Genomic DNA, 17444 nt, shown 5'->3' with positions numbered 1-17444 from the left:
TGGAAGAGAAGAGGGGACAGAGCTTCGACCTCACCTTGGCACAGGGGCAGGAGGAATAGATAGCTTTGGGAAGATTAAGTTCTTATGCCCATTCCAGGTGAGCAGAGGAAAAGTAGAGTGTTTAGCCAAGATGATCTAGAGTTCTGCTTACTGCCCTGGAGCGAGGAGAAAGACACTTCACAGAACCGTGGGGCCAGGGAAAAAGGAACAGGTTCTTCTGGGAACATTCATGGTCTCTTCCAGATAAGGTGAAGAACAGGAAAAAGAAATTGCAGCTCGTCCTCAAACCAATATTTTCACTTCCCCTTTTTTCTCTATGGAGAGCGGTAGTGATGTCAAAGGAAGCAGGACCGAGTTAAGCCATAAAGAACTAGGCCCTTGCAAACAAGAGGGTTGTGGACCTCAAGTCTATCAGCAGGCCTAGTGAAAAGAGTGCTGGACTCAGAGTCAGAAGCCAATGTCTCTATTACTTACTAGCTATGTGATGTTGGGCAAATCACTGAGTCTGTTTCCTCTCCTCTAAAACAGGAATAATAACATGACTCGCAGGGTGGTCATGAAGGTAGAGCTTTATTTTTATTATTATTATTGTTATTAATTATAATAATAGCTAACATGGAATGCTTTGAGGTTTGCAAAGCACTTTACACATATTATTTCATTTGAACCTCACAACAACCCTGTGAGACAGAATTTGTTATTATTATTTTACAGATGAGGAAAATGAAGCAGAAAGAGGTTAAGTGACTTGCCCAGGGTCAGACAGCAAGTATGTCTGAGGCAGGATCCAAATTCAAGTCTTTCTGACTCCAAGTCCAGTGTTTTGGACCATAGCATACTTTATAAATGTGAATTTTTATTATTGAGGCTCAGAGATAAATTAACATTCCAAAAGTACAGAGTAGATACAGAGGAGATATAATAAGAGGTCAGCCCCTCCCACCTTTGTACTCTTTTCTGGCTCCTTCTTGCTCTTTTCATTATCTTGGACAGCTTTCTTTTCATCATCATCTGAAGAGTCTTCTTTTTCTTCATCTAAAGAAATGGTGGAACTCTCAGAAATGCCCCGTACTCTAGAAGCCACTGAGTCCTGAAACAAGAAAGATAACATCAGGTCACTTAGTGGGTTTATGCTAAGGAAGCAAAGAGACACAAAAGGAAAATCCAAGACATCTTCCACCCAGACTATAGGAGCCAAGAAACTGTTTTCCTCTCCAGCCATGCAGGAAGGCTTATGAAGTCATTTCAGCTCATGGCACAGAATTATCACAAACATAAGGACCAATATCAATTGTGCTTCAATTTGCAGAGAATAAATCTGAGAGTCCTTGCCTATAGTAGAGTAGAAAATGGTCCTAGGCCCTACTGCAATGTTCAGGTTAAATCCTTTGCTTAGAGCCACTCAGGAAAACATGTCCTTCCACTTTTCCCCCTAGAAAACTGAAAACCACAGCAAATGCTGTGATGTGATGCCAAGTCCAATCAAAGCTGGCTTGGATTGGGTGAACTAGCTTTCCTTCCCAGTACAATCCCTTCAGAGAAATTGGCAGGGTTAGGAATAAACAGCAATCACAGACCATTCTTTCCTGGCCTTCATAACCTAAAGAATGAGCAACCATGGGTATAGAAAGAAATAAAAGAGAAAGGATCTTCTTGGAAGCAGTTGGAAGAATCTTTGGGTAGTAAGCACATATGGACAAACAGGCAGATCATAACTAGGAACTTCCATTAGATAAACAATATAACCTGATTTAACCATCTTAGGTCTGCTCTCACTTGGAATTTGGAAATTACCTTTTGAATCTCAGGGTACTGGTACTGGTATGATTTTTGAGATTCTGGGATATCCTCTGTGATATAAAAAAACAAAATAACATAGTTTAGACATTTATCTTCATTATTTCCTGAAATTGTCCACAAAGCTACTGGCACTCAAGGGCAGGCTCAATAGGGTTACTCAACCCAAGGTCATTTCAGAGGCCTCCTAGCACTACAAGGACAGTTCTGCTCAAGTCTCCAACCATGCCAGAAGGAGGTTTTAGCCCAGCCTCTTTCTGCCTCCTGGACCGAAGGCCATGTCTATACCTTTGAGCACAGTGAGACCTTAGGCTGGACTTCTGTATCTAATAAAAATGGTTTCCCGTCCCATTCTCGCTAACTTGACCCCTGCTACCATTCTGGACAGCAGAAAAAGTTAGAGATGCTAATTTTTGTCTATCTCTTCTCTTCCATTTATAGCTCTTTTCTGGCACAGTCAGCAACCTTATCCAGGCATCAGGCTGCATATGAAGGAACTCAGAATAAAATTAGGAAAAGTTTTCTGGATATTTTCTCTCTTATCCTCATGTGTAAACAGATGACCTTCAGAAAGAGGTCCTGCCTTACATCAGAGTGAGGTTAAAAAAAATGAATGGCATTCTCTCCCTACAGGCTGGAGTATCACTCCAAAAACCCTCATAATTCAAGACGTTTTTCTTCCCCACACCAATTCTCCCCATTCCATCTGGGAGTTAGAGGACCTAAAACAGTTACTTCATCCTTAAAGGGCCTAACATCCAAGGAGAAGTTGTTCTGAAGTCAGACATTCCACTTGTATCTTTAGCAGTTCTGGCTCCCATCTGTATTTATTACCCACTTACCCCTTATCTACATCCAGGTGTCCTAAAATCTTTTGGCACCAAAAATTCTTCAGCACATTTACTAGCCACTTACCATGGGGTAAGTGTGCCCTCTGATCTTCCTCTGGCTGGATATCGCAGAGGATACTGTGATTGTTGTCTCTGACCTGGCACAAAGAGGCACTGGTGTGTCTGGATACTCTGGTCCTTCCCCAGCAGGACTCAGGCCTAGCTGTAAGGAAGGATGCTGCTGCAGATCTGGCTGGCTCAAACCTGTCTCCTCAGGTGGAAACTGCACGGTTGAGGGGTGCCTGAGGGGTTCTGAGTAGCCCTGACCCTGACTGGGATCCTGGTAGAGGGTGTTTCCTGAAGACAAAAGGGAAAGAAGAATGTGATGCTCAGAGGCAGGTTTTGATTAAACCAGTCTAAAATTATTCATTCTAATGTCTTTATTAGGACATAGTGATAAGGATAGCATAATGATAATGCTGCTGATGATAATAATAATATTAATATTAATAATAATATCCTACAGTTAAGATAAAAGGATTGAAAACTAGAAGGGACCTTTTAAGTCACCTAGTTCAATCCTCCCCCATTTTACTGATGAGGAAATTGAGGCCCAGAGAGATTAAATGACTTGGGGCAGCTTGGTGGCACAGCGGATAGAGCACTGGCCCTGAAGTCAGGAGGACCTGAGTTCAAATCCGATCTCAGACCAGGCACTTGACACTTACTAGCTGTGTGACTCTGGTCAAGTCACTTAATTCCAATTGCCTTGCAGAGAGAGAGAGAGAGAGAGAGAGAGAGAGAGAGAGAGAGATTAAATGACTTGCCCAAGGTCACACAAATAACTAAAAGCAAAGCCAAGATTTAAATCCAGGTCCTCTGCAACCAAATCCAGTGCTCCTTCCTCACAGCACTATTTTTTTTAGTTGTCAGTTTGCTTCTAGGTACATTTTCTCATTTGATGATGGATGGAAACTAAAGCTCTACTGTCCCATTTAAGAGCATCCTCAGGGGCTCATTTACTTAAGCCTTGGAAAAGCAACCAACAAAGATCTCAAGTGCAACATCAGAAATTCATAGATGGCTTTCCTTTTTTCCTGAATAGAATAAAGCCAACTCTCCTTTAAGTGAGGTACCCAAGGATGGGAGTTTACAAAGAAATCTGAACTCTGAAGATAACCCAACCTCACTACCTTGAATTCTTACTAATCCCGCTAATAAGCAGGACTGACAAAATGCAAGAAGTTTCCATCCTTTTGATTTCCCTTGCTCGTCTCCTGATGAAGGGGATAAGCAACAGGATAATGACCAAAAGGCAGGTAAAAAGAGAGAGGAAAAGAGAATCTGCATGATCAAATGTTGCCCCCTGGAAAGAGCACGGGCTAACTCCTCTCGTTGTGTGTGATCTTGGAAAAGGAGCTAAGTTTCTCTAGGGATATCTATGACTACCTGCCTCTCAATGATATTTTAAACCCTAATGAAGGTGTTTGTAAAAGCACTTTGAAAATAACCATGCTATACAAACATTCATTCATTCTACATATGTGATATTAAATCAACCAATAAAAATGTGATTTTCAAGCTCCAAAGCTTCCAAATCAAAAAGAAAAATATTCCAAGTGGTAGGCAACAGAGAGATTGCATACAAGGGAAGGGAAAGGGAAAGGAAGTGGAAGCGGCAGTTGCAAAATGACAGACTGAAAAACAAAAGAAAATGGCTTGCATTCAAAAACAATTTTATCTTTCAAAATTAACATATTAGAAAACTATTCCAGTCAGAATAATCACACAGGACTATTCATTAGCAATGAGGAAGAGGAAAAGCTATTAGAATTGATGGCTTCCAAACACCCTCTAAGAAAACTAGAGATGAGCAAAATCTTCAAAATGCAAGTGCAGAGAACAAAAGAAACATGTGGTATTTGGAGGGGTTTGAGGGAGAGTTCAAGCAAGTCACTGCTTTTATTCCACCATCTTGGCTCTGCCCTCCTTGAAACTTATGAAAAGTAAAGGAACTTAAGTGTTTGAAAGAGGGAAGTGATGGTCTAGCTCAGGAGTGGGGAATCTGCAACCTTGAGGCCACATGTGGCCCTCGAGGTCCTCAAATACGGACTTTGACCGAAAGTTTGGATTCAGTCAAAGGGCTATACCTGAGGACCTAGAGGGCCACATGTGGCCTTGAGGCTGAAAGTTCCCCACCCCCAGTCTATTATTTACTTGGGGTGAGGAGGGAAGGAGAATGGCAGGGGCAGAGGTATGATGCCTTTGGACCAGGATTAAGGTAAAAACAAAAAGAGACAAGTTCTGAGCTTGATTATTCCAAAAATAAGCAAACAAAAAGGGAAATACCCTACAAGGGAGTAAGAGAAAGTAACATCATCTCTCGCAATCGAGGCACCATATTTGAAGGTCATTCAAATATAGAGATAAGAAGTTAGAAACAGTGGACAATCTCGTGAATCTCACTCTTACCTGGGCCAAACAAAGGAAGCTTTAAACAGCAATTACAGTGGTAGAAGTACCAAAAAAGTAAGCAAACAAGGGGGCCGGACTGCAATGGGCAGCTTTAGCAGGGGTGAGGGACAGAATTGCCTCAAATAAAACAAACAACAGTAACAAACTACAGGGCAAGGCATAATGATTTCGGTCTGAAAGCTAGAAGGGTAAGAAGGAAGAAGAAAGGGATTGAGTCGTTCAAGCAAGAGAAACTCCAGGTAGTTGTCTGTGCTGGGTTGGTTGTTTTATTTTTTTTTCAGAAGGAGAAATGCAAGGTGTCCCAAAAGTCTTGGTGCATTTTAAAGCTTTTAAAACTTAAGAGTACCTTAAGATTTTTGAGACTCCCTGTATTAACAATAATATTTGATGGAGACAAAATTCAATTTAAAAATCACTCAACTAACAAGTATTTATTGTGTGCCCACTGTGGGTCCCGAACTGATACAAAAGATATGGCACAGTCTCTGCTTCCAGCCCTCAAGAAACTACTTATTAAACTTCAAAGATCTTAACAAAATAGGCAAAACAATTAGAGAAAAATAGAGGTCAGTATATAATTAAGCAATCACTTTTATAGTATCAACTACTAATGTCACCATTCATAAATGGACCACATTACTCAGAAAAAGTGTCTTGGGGGAGGCAAAAGTTGAATGAGGCTTTGAAGATGGGTAGGAATTGAGTAGATAGAGAATTCATTCCTGTCAGATGGAAGAGTGTCACCATCACCATCATCATCATCATCATCATCATCATTATATGTAGAATAAGAAAAAGATCTGCTCTTTCCTTGGTGTAGGAGTTCTTTTCACACAAAATATGTCTATGACTTAATAGAAAAGTTCTAGGAAGTCTTCTGGGTATAAGTAGATGTGAAGTGACTTGTCCAAGTAACACACCTGGTAAGTATCTGTGATGGGAACTCAGCTGTTCTTGATTCCAAGACCAACACTCTATTCACCATGCCATGCTGCCCTTTGGGGGAGGGGAGAACCATTCCTTTGATTTCATAGGTTTAGAGAACTCACAGTGAGTAAAGTCCTACTAACACAGATCACCTATTCTACAACTTAAAGTCTTAGAGGGCACTGAAAGGTTAATCTAATTAACCAATCAATAAGAATTTATGAAGCATCTACTATAGTGTCAGGAACTAGGGATACAGACTTGCCCAATGTCACACAACTAGTATGTGTCCCAGGTGGGATCTGAACCCAGATTTTACTTACTATAAGCTGACATTCTGTATCCACCATACCACACTGCCTCTCTTTTACATTATATCATATTATATCATTACATCATGTTATTAGATTAGATTAGATTAGATTAAGCTAATCAGCCCTACTAGTTAATTATACACATGTAACTTTTGGTATAGATACCTGCTGTTGACTGTCTGTCTTTTAAAATATCTGTGTAAATGAAATCAGGATCACCAAGGTCTTCTGCCTTTTTCACAAACTTTAAAAATAACAAACAAAAAAAGGAGGATAAAAAGGAGAGAATTAGGTATTTTACAAACTTGAAGCCAAAAGGAAACTCATTATAGTGATAGGAATTCCTAGGCAATTGACAACGAAGTGGAAGCTAAATAGGTCACTAACAACACAATGGCCTCTGGGTATTGACCCATGATGCCATATCCTGATCCTTCAGCTCCCCAGAAGAATAATGTTGATTCGCTTTCCAGGAAGTGGTTGGAGACAACATCAGGCCGCCCTCCCACGTATTATTCACTGGAAAGTGAAACAGTCAGGTTGGAGAGAAGTGAGATCAAAGCAGCACAATCTGGTGCTGGAATCAATGGTAAAAGCCAACTAGTCTAATCCCCCTTCATCTTACCGAGGCCCAAAGAGATCGCCCCAAAATTAGATCATCCACGTGGCAGAGCCAGGATTCAAATTCAAGTCCTTTGGCTCACAGGCATGCTGGTAAATGTTTGACAACATACACACATACACACACACACACACACACACATACACACGTATATGTATGTATATAATAGATATGTGTATACACATATACATATATGTGCACATACATACATATACATATAAAAATATAAAATACATATTACATATTTATGTATGTATATCACAAGTTTAATCAGCATTATTAATGTTTAACTATATATACAAATATGCGTATATGTATAAAAACACACATTTCATCTGCATTATGAACATTTTCACCATCACTTTAAGTCTAGACAATCAACGAAACAATAAACCAAGCCCTGATTTGTGGCTTGCTGATTTCTGAGGTGTAAATACTGAAACGGAAATTTAATAATCAGCTCTCATGACCAGGTTCAAGCTAGTTGAAGCACATCCCTGCTCTGGCTCCAAATCCAGTATTCTCTCTGCTGCACTCTAGAACACAATGCCTTGAGCATACAGCTTCTCGAGTCTACTCCACACCTTGAGAAGAGGCAAAGGGAGCCATCCTTACATGCCAGAATTAGAAGAGTGGATCTAATGAATACTTAGGAAGTTGGAGAAATTAAGGAATTATCCCTCCTTTCTGTAAAAAGTTCCCCCTTTATCCTCTCTGCAGAGCGCAAATTTGGTGAATTTCTCTTAAGGTCTAGGTTTGTTCTAGCTATTTATGACTGACTTTTACAATTTTAAAAACAAGAAAGAAATGAAGGGAAAACTTCTAAGTAATTATCCCCACATTACCCAGAAGTGTGATTTCTAAAAGAGAAGGGTCCCCTGAGCACTAGTTTTTAAAAAATCTCAAGTCCCTCTTCAAATTTTTGCTTACACTTATTCTAAGACAACTTCCACCTCACAGCTTTTCCATTATAAGAGCTTTGGTGGCCATGACCTACTGCTTTAGGGAGTTCAAAATGGAAAGCCAAAGATCCACAGCTTGAAGGAGCTTCCCACTTTCATTAAGCACCATTGTTGTTGTTCATGCTTTGTTTTTGAAGGGGACCAATGACATTATGGGGTGATATCTTGACTTGCATGTGAATTGTAGTTAAGGGAGGCAGAATTGTACAAAGTCATCGACCTCACTCTGTCTTCCAGAGTCATCAAAGTCCAGTGACAAGACTAAAGTCAAGACAGGATGTAGTGGATGACTTTGGTGTCTTCAACATTTGACCAAGCTCTAAGCACTCCACAATGCCTGCTTCAGCCACCTTTATGGTCATTGAAACAAATTGTTCTCATCCACCCATTCCATGGGGAAAAGTCTTCATGTACTTGGGGTAGACATCCCCTAACTCACCAATGGGTTTGAAGACTGTTGGTTAACCTCAACCTAGTTTTAGCCCATCTGCCAAGACAGTTTAGCAGGGTATGGCCACTGCACATGCTAGAGCTTCTTAGAGGCACCAGTAAGAGTTGATCATCGTTACCATAATGACAGAGAAAGGGCAGTTGAGCTGAGTGGGCAAGAATATAGCAGTTACTGCCTACTGTCATAACCCTACCAGGGTCATTTCCCACTCTGATGTTGGGAATTATATCAAATTAGGAAGAAGCCAGGCTTTGGGGCTATTGTTCCTTAAACTGGCCCACATCAAATAAGATAACATTTGTCAAGTGCTTCGCAAACCTTCAAGTGCTATATAAAAGCTATCATCATCATCATCATTATCATCATTATTAATATCATTATACTATAACTACAGAATTGATTGTATCAACACAAGAGAGAACAAGAGAGCTAGACAGCACCTTACCGAGGTGGATCAGTCCAGCTCTGAGGATATGAGTTTTGCCTATGTTTCTCCTTTTGTGTTCCCCCAAGGCAGATGATAGCACAGTGGATAGAGCACTGGGGCTACAGTCAGGAAGACCTGAATTCAAATATAGCCTCAGATATTTACTAGCTCTGTGACCCTGGGCAATCCACTTAGCCTCTGTTTGCCTCACTTTCTTCTACTGTAAAATGGTGATCACGATAGCAACTACCTTAAAGGGTTGTTGTAAAGATCAAATGAGATCATATTTGTAAAACCACTTAGCACAGTCCCCAGCATATAGCAGGTGTCACATAAATGCTTATTCCCTTCCCCTCTCCCTGTATTGCATGTGCATCCTCCAAAACAAAACAAAACAAAAAAAACAGTGTACTTTAAGCAGCCTAGGGTCTTAGACGCAGCATCCACCAACAGGCTATGTGGTGATGATTGAGCTACAAAGTCAATGTTAGCTGTTATCTTTAACATTTTGTGAGGCCTTTCCTAGTCTATCACATGTGCCCGTGATATTAAGGGGTGATATCCCCAGCACACTAACAGTTACTAAACAAGAATAAGGAAAAGGAGCTTCTCAGGCATGAGGGCAAAAGGACCTTCTGGAAATCTTGCCAACTTCCCAAGGACATTAGACATGATCTTAAGTGTAGGAATCATAGGCCATCTACATGGTACAATAAACCAGATACCTTAAAGAAGACCTTCCCCTCCCCCCCTCAATTAGTGATGCTCTAAAATTCTTTTAACTGTGACTATTGTCTTCCATTCCCTTAATTAGAAACGAGGCTCTGCGAAAGGCGATACATTAACTTCAGTTGGCTTTTAAAGGCAGCTTGTCAAGTCAACAAGCATTTATTAAGCACCTACTGTATACCAGGCATGGTGCTAAGTGCTGGGAATACAAAGAAAGGCCAAAGACAGTCTCTGTTGTCAAGAAGCTCAGTCTAATGGAGGAGACGATATGCTATTAACTATGTACAAACATGATATAGAAAGGATAAATTGAAAGTAATCTAAGAGAGAATGTACCAGCATTAGTGGGAAATCAGGAAAGGTTTATTGAAGAAGGTGAGATTTTAGCTGAGGAAGCCAGGGAAGCCAGAAGACAGAGAATATTCCAGGCATAGAGGACAGCCCATGAAAATGAAAAGAGTCAGGAGATGAAGAGTCTGTGCATGGAATCCAGTGTCACCAGATCCCAGACTCTATTGAGGGCAGTGATGAACTAAGAGACCAAGGGATTATAAGGGAAATCAGGATGAATATGGAAGTCCCTAAGGATGATGACGGGTTGGGGTGGTGAGAAACACTGTAGGTAAGGTGCTGAAATCATAGAAGGGAGGGGAGGGTGCTCAAGATCAATGGATGAAAGTGTCTAGTATCAGGTGATACCCAAAGGTGATAGAGCAAGGCTGGCAGCAGCAAGCAAGGGATATGCCCATCCACTCCCCTGGCCCTACAAATAAGGGAGCATGAAAAGAGGAATATGGCACCTTTGAAGAAAGCCTGGCTCTTGTTACTGCCAAGAGATGGAAGGAGTGTCAGAAGAGAAGGCCGAAGATGAAGGGGAGATTATTCTAGTAGGACAGGGATTCCAGAGGGCCCAGTGGAAGAGGCAGATAAAACTCCCTTAGCCTCACTCTTAAGGTACCTTAGTCCTCCCCCTGACTCTTACTGTTCCCCCACCTTCGCCCACACACATGCACACAGTGCCCCGGACCTTTACGGATATCAAGCCCCCACCTTTTGAGCCCATCCTGGCAGAGGAAAATTAAAGTCTCCCTCCCCTTTGACTCTCCCCCCTCACCCTCACCTACCTTGAGTTCCCTTTGCGTTCCCGAAGCTTCACCAACCACCCAGGCTCTTGCTCTCTCCCTCGATGACGTCTTTCAAAGAGCAGAGGGTCTGACAGCTTCAGCTGTTCTGATAACTATGTAAGATTGGGAGGGGGAATGGTGGGGAGCAAGACAGAAATACAGGGGAAGTGGGGGAAGGGAAACAAAAGAGAGGAAGGGGAAAGAAACCCTTAACCTACTGGCAAATCAAAATCACACGAACAGCAGTCTTTAAGGAAATAAATAGACCACTTCAGCTGCTTTTGTCCCCATATCTATTAAGGAATAAGAGGCATAAAAACTTTCTTGTATACACGGTAGTGCTTTAAGGTTTATAAGCAATTTACATGCATTATCTCATTGGGCCAGCCATAAATAACACAGAAAAATGTCAGAAATAAATCACTACCGGCCCTAAGAAGGTGGCTATCTCCAAAGCTATGTGAATTCCACCATCACTGAGAGCTAAGCCTTCCCTATCAGTATGGGCTTGGGCCCTGGCCACTGCATCCCATTAGCAGGTATTACAAGGTACATGGAGCTCCAAACAACAGTCTCATTGGTTATATGGGACCCAAGCATTCTAACACTTGGGCCTCCTCTAAAACATTAGTTTTAAGAAAGGATGACTTTTTACTCCACAACTAATAAAGCGGTATTTAAAAAAAAAGTTTCTACTCTTTTCCTGGTTTTCTGGTTGTTCTTTTGTATGCGGGTTTTTTTTTCAAAGCTGTAGGTTGATTTGTTTGTATTTTCTTTTTAAATGTATCCCGTATGTGATAAAATATTCCATGCATTTAAAAGCATTTTAATAAGACTTGTTTCCCATTTTAATCACTGAAATATATTTTCTAAACCCTAATGTTTATAATTAGGAGAGCACACTTCGAATTGTGTGGTTCTACTGTATTTGGAAAACACATAGAGGATGGATTTCTAAGATTTCATATGCCTACCCCCAGGGGTGCACGGCAGCCTTTTTTTGTGCACAGCTTCAGGCCTCTTTCTGCTTATCACATCTGGGCATACATATGTGGTCAAAGGCTTCCATTGGCTCCACTTTTATAGAACCTTCAAAGGAGATGGAATGGGGGCGCCTAAGCTGCTTTACAATGCCTTTCATTAAGTGGCTCAGATAAAACACATTCCCGGAAGCCTTGGAGAAGCTCACCTTGATGAGTTCTGCTAATAGCACAGGGTGGCTGCCCTCTGTCTGACTCAGGAGGATTGAGCTGATACCCTCACAGTAATGCAAGGCCTGAGATGTGAGGCCATAATCTGCCAGACGGGAAGCATAAAGCAGTTTGTATACCTGTGAAGGAAAAAGAGGGCCAATGGTGGGTTAATCCAGGAGGGGAAAACAAGAGAAAGAACAGTGAAGAAGACTTCTTGACAGTCAGATGACTGACCACCCAGTTCCAAATGGCTTTCCTACTTAAGGATGGAAAGCTACGTACTATTAACTCTGAAAAAGTCCAATTGCAAATCAATGTGGAGTTACCAGGTCAATGTAGAAAGCCATGGAAACTAAATGGACTCAATTTTTCCATGATTCTGGGCCATGAACTGAGATATCACATGCTTGTCATTCAGGTAATACAATATGCATGTCTTTCTAGTAAACTTTTAATGTACTGTAGCTCTCTGTATATGCCATATCCCACAGCAGGCTGCAAGCTCTATGAGGACAGGACCAGTGTTCTAACTATCTCTCTAAGGTACTTATCATGTATTATTTGGTATTATGTTTGTCTGTGTTCTCCCACTAAAGTTCTACTTCCATGACTTATCATGGTATGGGGGTGATGTAGGTTTTCCAAAGACTATGCCTTTGAAACAGGAGTTCTGGCAGGTCTGATCAACCTGGAATAGCTTCAGGTAAAGACCCAGTGATATACTATGTCTGTTCTCCAAATACAAAGGAATATAAATTTTGATCACTGAAACCTCACATGATATCTTAGGGTTTACAGGCTAGATTTCTTTTTTAAAGACCATGCCTTAAATCCAAATCACTCTGGCTCTCATTGATTGGCCAACAATAAGTCCCAGCCTAAGCCTCATTTGGTCACTGTTTGGGCTCTGATGGTTGCAGAGTGACTATAAATAGCAATTATTTCTGTTTTGGCCGTTCTTTGCCTCATTTCTTACTTAGCCTTAATCACTGACTGAGCATTGCCTCAGATAAACTGAGGCCTGGGAAAGATCTTAGCTTAAAGAGGCCAAAGTCTCTCACTGTATCTGGGGCCATCTCCAGTCGTGCTGATCTGTATCTTGACACTGGACTCAGATGGCTCCGGAGAAGAGAGTGAGGCTGGCGACTTTGCACAGCCCTGACTCACTTAAATCCAATTCACTTACAAGTCATCACGTCTCCTTCCTGATGTCATGGTCCTCTTTGAGAATGAAGGACAAACAACAACAACAATCCAAAAGCAGGAAAGTTGTTGATATCTTGAAGAGCAGTGGGTGGAGAACCAGGCCTTGGGAATCCTCATGGGCAGGAAGAAGGAAGAAGAAGATGAGCCAGAGAAAAGACAAAGACAAGACAGGCAGCGGTAGGAGGAAAATCAAGGGGTAGTCTTCTAGTGTCACAAAAGCCAAGAAGGAGAGACCACCAAGAACTCAATGGCCAACAGTAGCAAGCCCCATATTTCTGGAGAGTTGATGTGTTTTAATATTAAGTAGCTGAGGACTTGGGATTCACAAAGGGCACTGTTAGCTAGGGAAGATGGGCAACACTAGCATCGCTATTTTGGAGAGACTCTAAATCAGCCGATACTGAAGAGGAATGGTCCATAAGAACAAAAGTAATGAGACAGAGAGGAGATTGAAGTACTTCTGAAAGGTAGCTTCGTTCAAGTAAAGTTCCTTTTGAATATAAACTCCTGAAGAGGCAGCTAAGAGACACAGTAGATGGCATACTGGAACTGGGAAGAGCCAAGTTCAAATGTGTGTGTGCGACTTTGGACTGCGTGACTTTGGACAAGTCACTTAAGCTCATCTGTCTTCATTTCCTGACCTCACAGTTGTCATGAGGATAAAGTGAGATAATATTTGTAAAGTGCTATTTAAATGCCAGTTATTATTATTATTATTATTATTATTATCATTATTGAGAGAAAGAACTGTTTCCTTTTTTGTCTTTTTATCCTCAATACCTAATACGCTGCCTGGAACTCAGTGAGTACTTAATAATGCATATTGGTTGATTGATTATGTTGCTAGATTATTGAAGTTAGAATAATCTGGGTTCAAATCCCATTTCTTATACCTACTAGCTATATGACCATGGGCAATTTACAAACTCTTTGAACCTCAGTTTTTCAGCTGTAAAATGGAGATAATAATACCAATAGCAACTACCTCACAGATTTGCTGGGGTTCAAATGAGATTATATATGTAAAGTGCTTCACAAATTTTAAAGCACTATATAAATATCAGTTTATGATCTTTTAATTAACAAATCTAATTGTGCTTTTTCAATGTCCAACCTCATTTACCTTTCTGCAGCATATGTTGCTATCAACTTCCCTCTTACCATCTAAATTTTCTCTTCTTCTGAGTTTTCATAACATTGCTCTGTCTCGATCCTCCTAATACTTGCATCGCCATTTCATCCCAAAGTCCTTGTTTCTGTTTTGGCCAGAAACCCTGAGGGTCTTCCCCTCGTAGATTGATTTTTTTTAACTAAGTGAAAAAGGCCATTCTTTGCCTCATTTCTATATAGCCTTAATCACTGAATGGGTGTTGCCTCAGTCCTCTTTGAGAATGAAGGACAAGTTACGACAACCTTTGCTGGAGCATCATTCATATCATGCCCACCCCCACAATTGTTTATATACCCTAAAGCTCTGTCCTGGGCCATCTCCTATTTTCTCGCTACACTCTCTCACTTCGTGACCTTACCATCTGCCATGGTTTTAATTACCATCCTATGAAGATGATTAAATAGCAGATATAATGGATAGAGCGCTGGGCCTGAAGTCAGAAAGATTCATCTTCCTGAGTTCAAATCTGGCCTCAGACACTTACTAGCTATGTGACCCAGGGTAAGAGTCTTAACCTTATTTTCCTCAGTTTCCTCATCTGTAAAATGAGCTAGAGAAAGAAATGGCAAACCACTCCAGTCCAGTATCTTTGCCAAGAAAACCCCAAATGGGGTCACAAAGAGTCAGACACAACTAAACAGACAAAAAAATAAAAATGAAGATGATTCAGAGATCAATAGATTCAGCCCTAATCCTCTCTTGAGGACCAGTCACCAACTATCCATTGGATATTTCAAACAGGGTGTCTCATAAGCATATCAATCTCAACAAGTCCAGAACAGAATTATCATCTTCCCCCCTAAAACCTATCCCTCTTCCCTATTCTCTGTTGAGATACCACCATCCTTCGGGTTCTCAAGGTTTCCAAACTCAGTGTCAACCTCGATGCCTCACTTTTCTTGCTCCCACATAGCCAATCAGTTTCCCAGTCTTGTTTTTTCTACTCCCTCAACATCTCTTGTATGTGTTCCCTTCTCTCTCCTCATACAGCTACCACCCTAATTCATCACCCCTTACCTGGACTATTGTAATAGCCTCCTCAATGGTCCCCCTGGCTCAGATCCTCTCAGCTTCAATCCATCCTCCACACAGCTGCCAAAATGATTTTCCTAAAGCGTAGGTCTAACTATGTCAGTCTCCTACTTACTAAACTCCAGTGGCTCTGTCTTATCTCTAGGATCAAATATAAATTCCTTTGTTGGTCATTTAAAAATCTTCACAGCCTTGCCCCAGTGTGTCTTTCCAGCCTTGTTACACATTTCCCTCTTCTCACACTCTATGGTTTAGCCAAACTGCCCTTCTTACTGTTCCTCATATGTGACACTCAACCTCTATGCCTTTGCACTGGCTGTCCCCATGCCTGAAATGTCCTCCTTTCTCACCTCTATCTCTTGGAAACCCTAGTTTCCTTCCAGGTTCAGCTCAAGCACCAGCTTCCACAGTGCTTCCTACACCCCCAAAAAAAATTACTTTGCATTTATCTCATGTATATATATATGTATGTATGTATGTATGTGTGTGTGTATAATGAGAGAGAGACACAGAGAGAGACAGAGAGAGACAGAGAGAGATAGAGAGCTAGGTGGTATAGTAGATAGAGTACTGAGGCCTGGAGTCAAGAAGACTCATCTCCCTAAGTTCAAATCTGGTCTCAGACACTTATTAGCTATGATCCTGGGAAAGCCATTTAAAAACCTACTTGCCTCAGTTTCCTCATATGTAAAATGAGCTTGAGAAGATAATGACAAACCACTTTAATATCTTTACCAAAAAAAAAACAAAACAGGGTCATAGGGACAGCTAGGTGGTACAGCAGATAGAGCTCCGGTGTTGGAGTCAGGAGGACCCGAGTTCAAATCTGGCCTCAGACACTTGACACTTACTAGCTGTGTGACCCTGGGCAAGTCACTTAACCCTACTGCCTAGCCAAAAAGCAAAAAAAAAAAAAATAGGGTCATAAAGAGTCAGTGTGTATGTGTGTATTTACATGCTGTATGCCCTGATAAATGTGTACTCTTTGAGGGTAGGAAGTGTTTCATTTTTGTTTTTGCAGCCCTAATACCTTGCACAAGGAGTGATACATAGTAGGTGTTAATAAGTATGTGATACAGGACTGGCCAATAAGCCTAGACCGTATGAGAATGCCTGCACCTGTTCCAAAGTCTACATAAGTATTGCATCCACCAAACATTCTTTGCATGCTCACAAAGACTAGGTTCAATTCATGCAATCTCTACATGAACACTGGAGCCATCCCACACATTCCATGGATGCTCATAAGGAATAAACTCACTGGCCAGTCCCCTATTAAAAATGCTTGTGGATTGATTAATTGATTATCCTAACAAAGGGGTTTGCAAAAGTCTTTGCAACCAGTGACCTTGTCAGTGCTACAAATCCTTCACTCTAAAGATCATCTTTTTGGGAGGGAAGGGGATTGAACAGAACACCAAGCTTTTTGAGAAAAAGATGATCAATTTTCCCAGGACTCAAAGCTGACTGAGAACTTGGAATAAGTAATTTATCACATGTACCTGATAGCCAGGGTCATCAAAGGTGAGGACATCAGTGGCATTAGCTGATCATGGATATGCTACAGCTGATATGTGGTAATGCCAAGGAATGTAGTTACCTGGAAAGAAGGGATGAAGGATTTGGGGCGTCCCAACATCTGACAGTATTCGAAGATTTCCGTCCTTTGGATGGCCTCAGTGGTTGCAAATTTCAAAAACTCCTGACTAAAACCAGGGAATAATGGTAAATAAAAGAATGTAAGGTATAGGAAAGAAATGGGAATTATTTGTAGGCACACAAACACACCGCCACCTATCTCTGGTGGGGTTTTGATCTCTGGGTAAATTACTTTAGTATGAAAATTATTCATGAAAGTTTGGGGACCCAGCATAAGTGTTCTGATCTCTCCCATCACCACCACCCTCTAGAACTAGGAGAAAAATGCATGAAAATGCTGCCACTGAGTAGCTGTGAAATACAACCATAGAATTTCTTACTAGAGAGCCAAGCAAAGCAAGCTGAATCCAGAATATAGACATCCCTATATCCTTCTCTTCGTGGTATAGGGGCACATCTCATCAGGGCTACTTCACTCACATTGTGAATGACCTGTAAATTCTCTTTACCATGAACATGGGTAGGTATGCTTTTCAGGGTGTCCCCAGAGATAAACCTTAAAGCTCCAGAAAAAAAAACCATTTG

At 41.1% G+C, this 17444-nt stretch overlaps 1 protein-coding gene across 1 annotated transcript in view; it reads right to left on the bottom strand.

The window, feature by feature from the left end:
• Window positions 1-17444, bottom strand: part of SEC16B (SEC16 homolog B, endoplasmic reticulum export factor) — an 82837-nt gene that overhangs the window by 9585 nt on the left and 55808 nt on the right. The window contains 8 exon segments of the mRNA XM_078156479.1: window positions 944-1090; window positions 1795-1850; window positions 2713-2754; window positions 2757-2984; window positions 6509-6587; window positions 10649-10771; window positions 11848-11988; window positions 16861-16966. Of these exon segments, the coding sequence (XP_078012605.1) occupies window positions 944-1090; window positions 1795-1850; window positions 2713-2754; window positions 2757-2984; window positions 6509-6587; window positions 10649-10771; window positions 11848-11988; window positions 16861-16966 (922 nt within the window).

The sequence above is a fragment of the Phascolarctos cinereus genome, unplaced genomic scaffold, assembly GCF_003287225.1.
Source record: "Phascolarctos cinereus isolate Bilbo 61053 unplaced genomic scaffold, phaCin_HiC Scaffold_5;HRSCAF=322, whole genome shotgun sequence".
In the NCBI taxonomy this organism is placed as follows: Eukaryota; Metazoa; Chordata; class Mammalia; order Diprotodontia; family Phascolarctidae; genus Phascolarctos; species Phascolarctos cinereus.
This window is presented reverse-complemented; position numbering and strand designations above follow the sequence as displayed.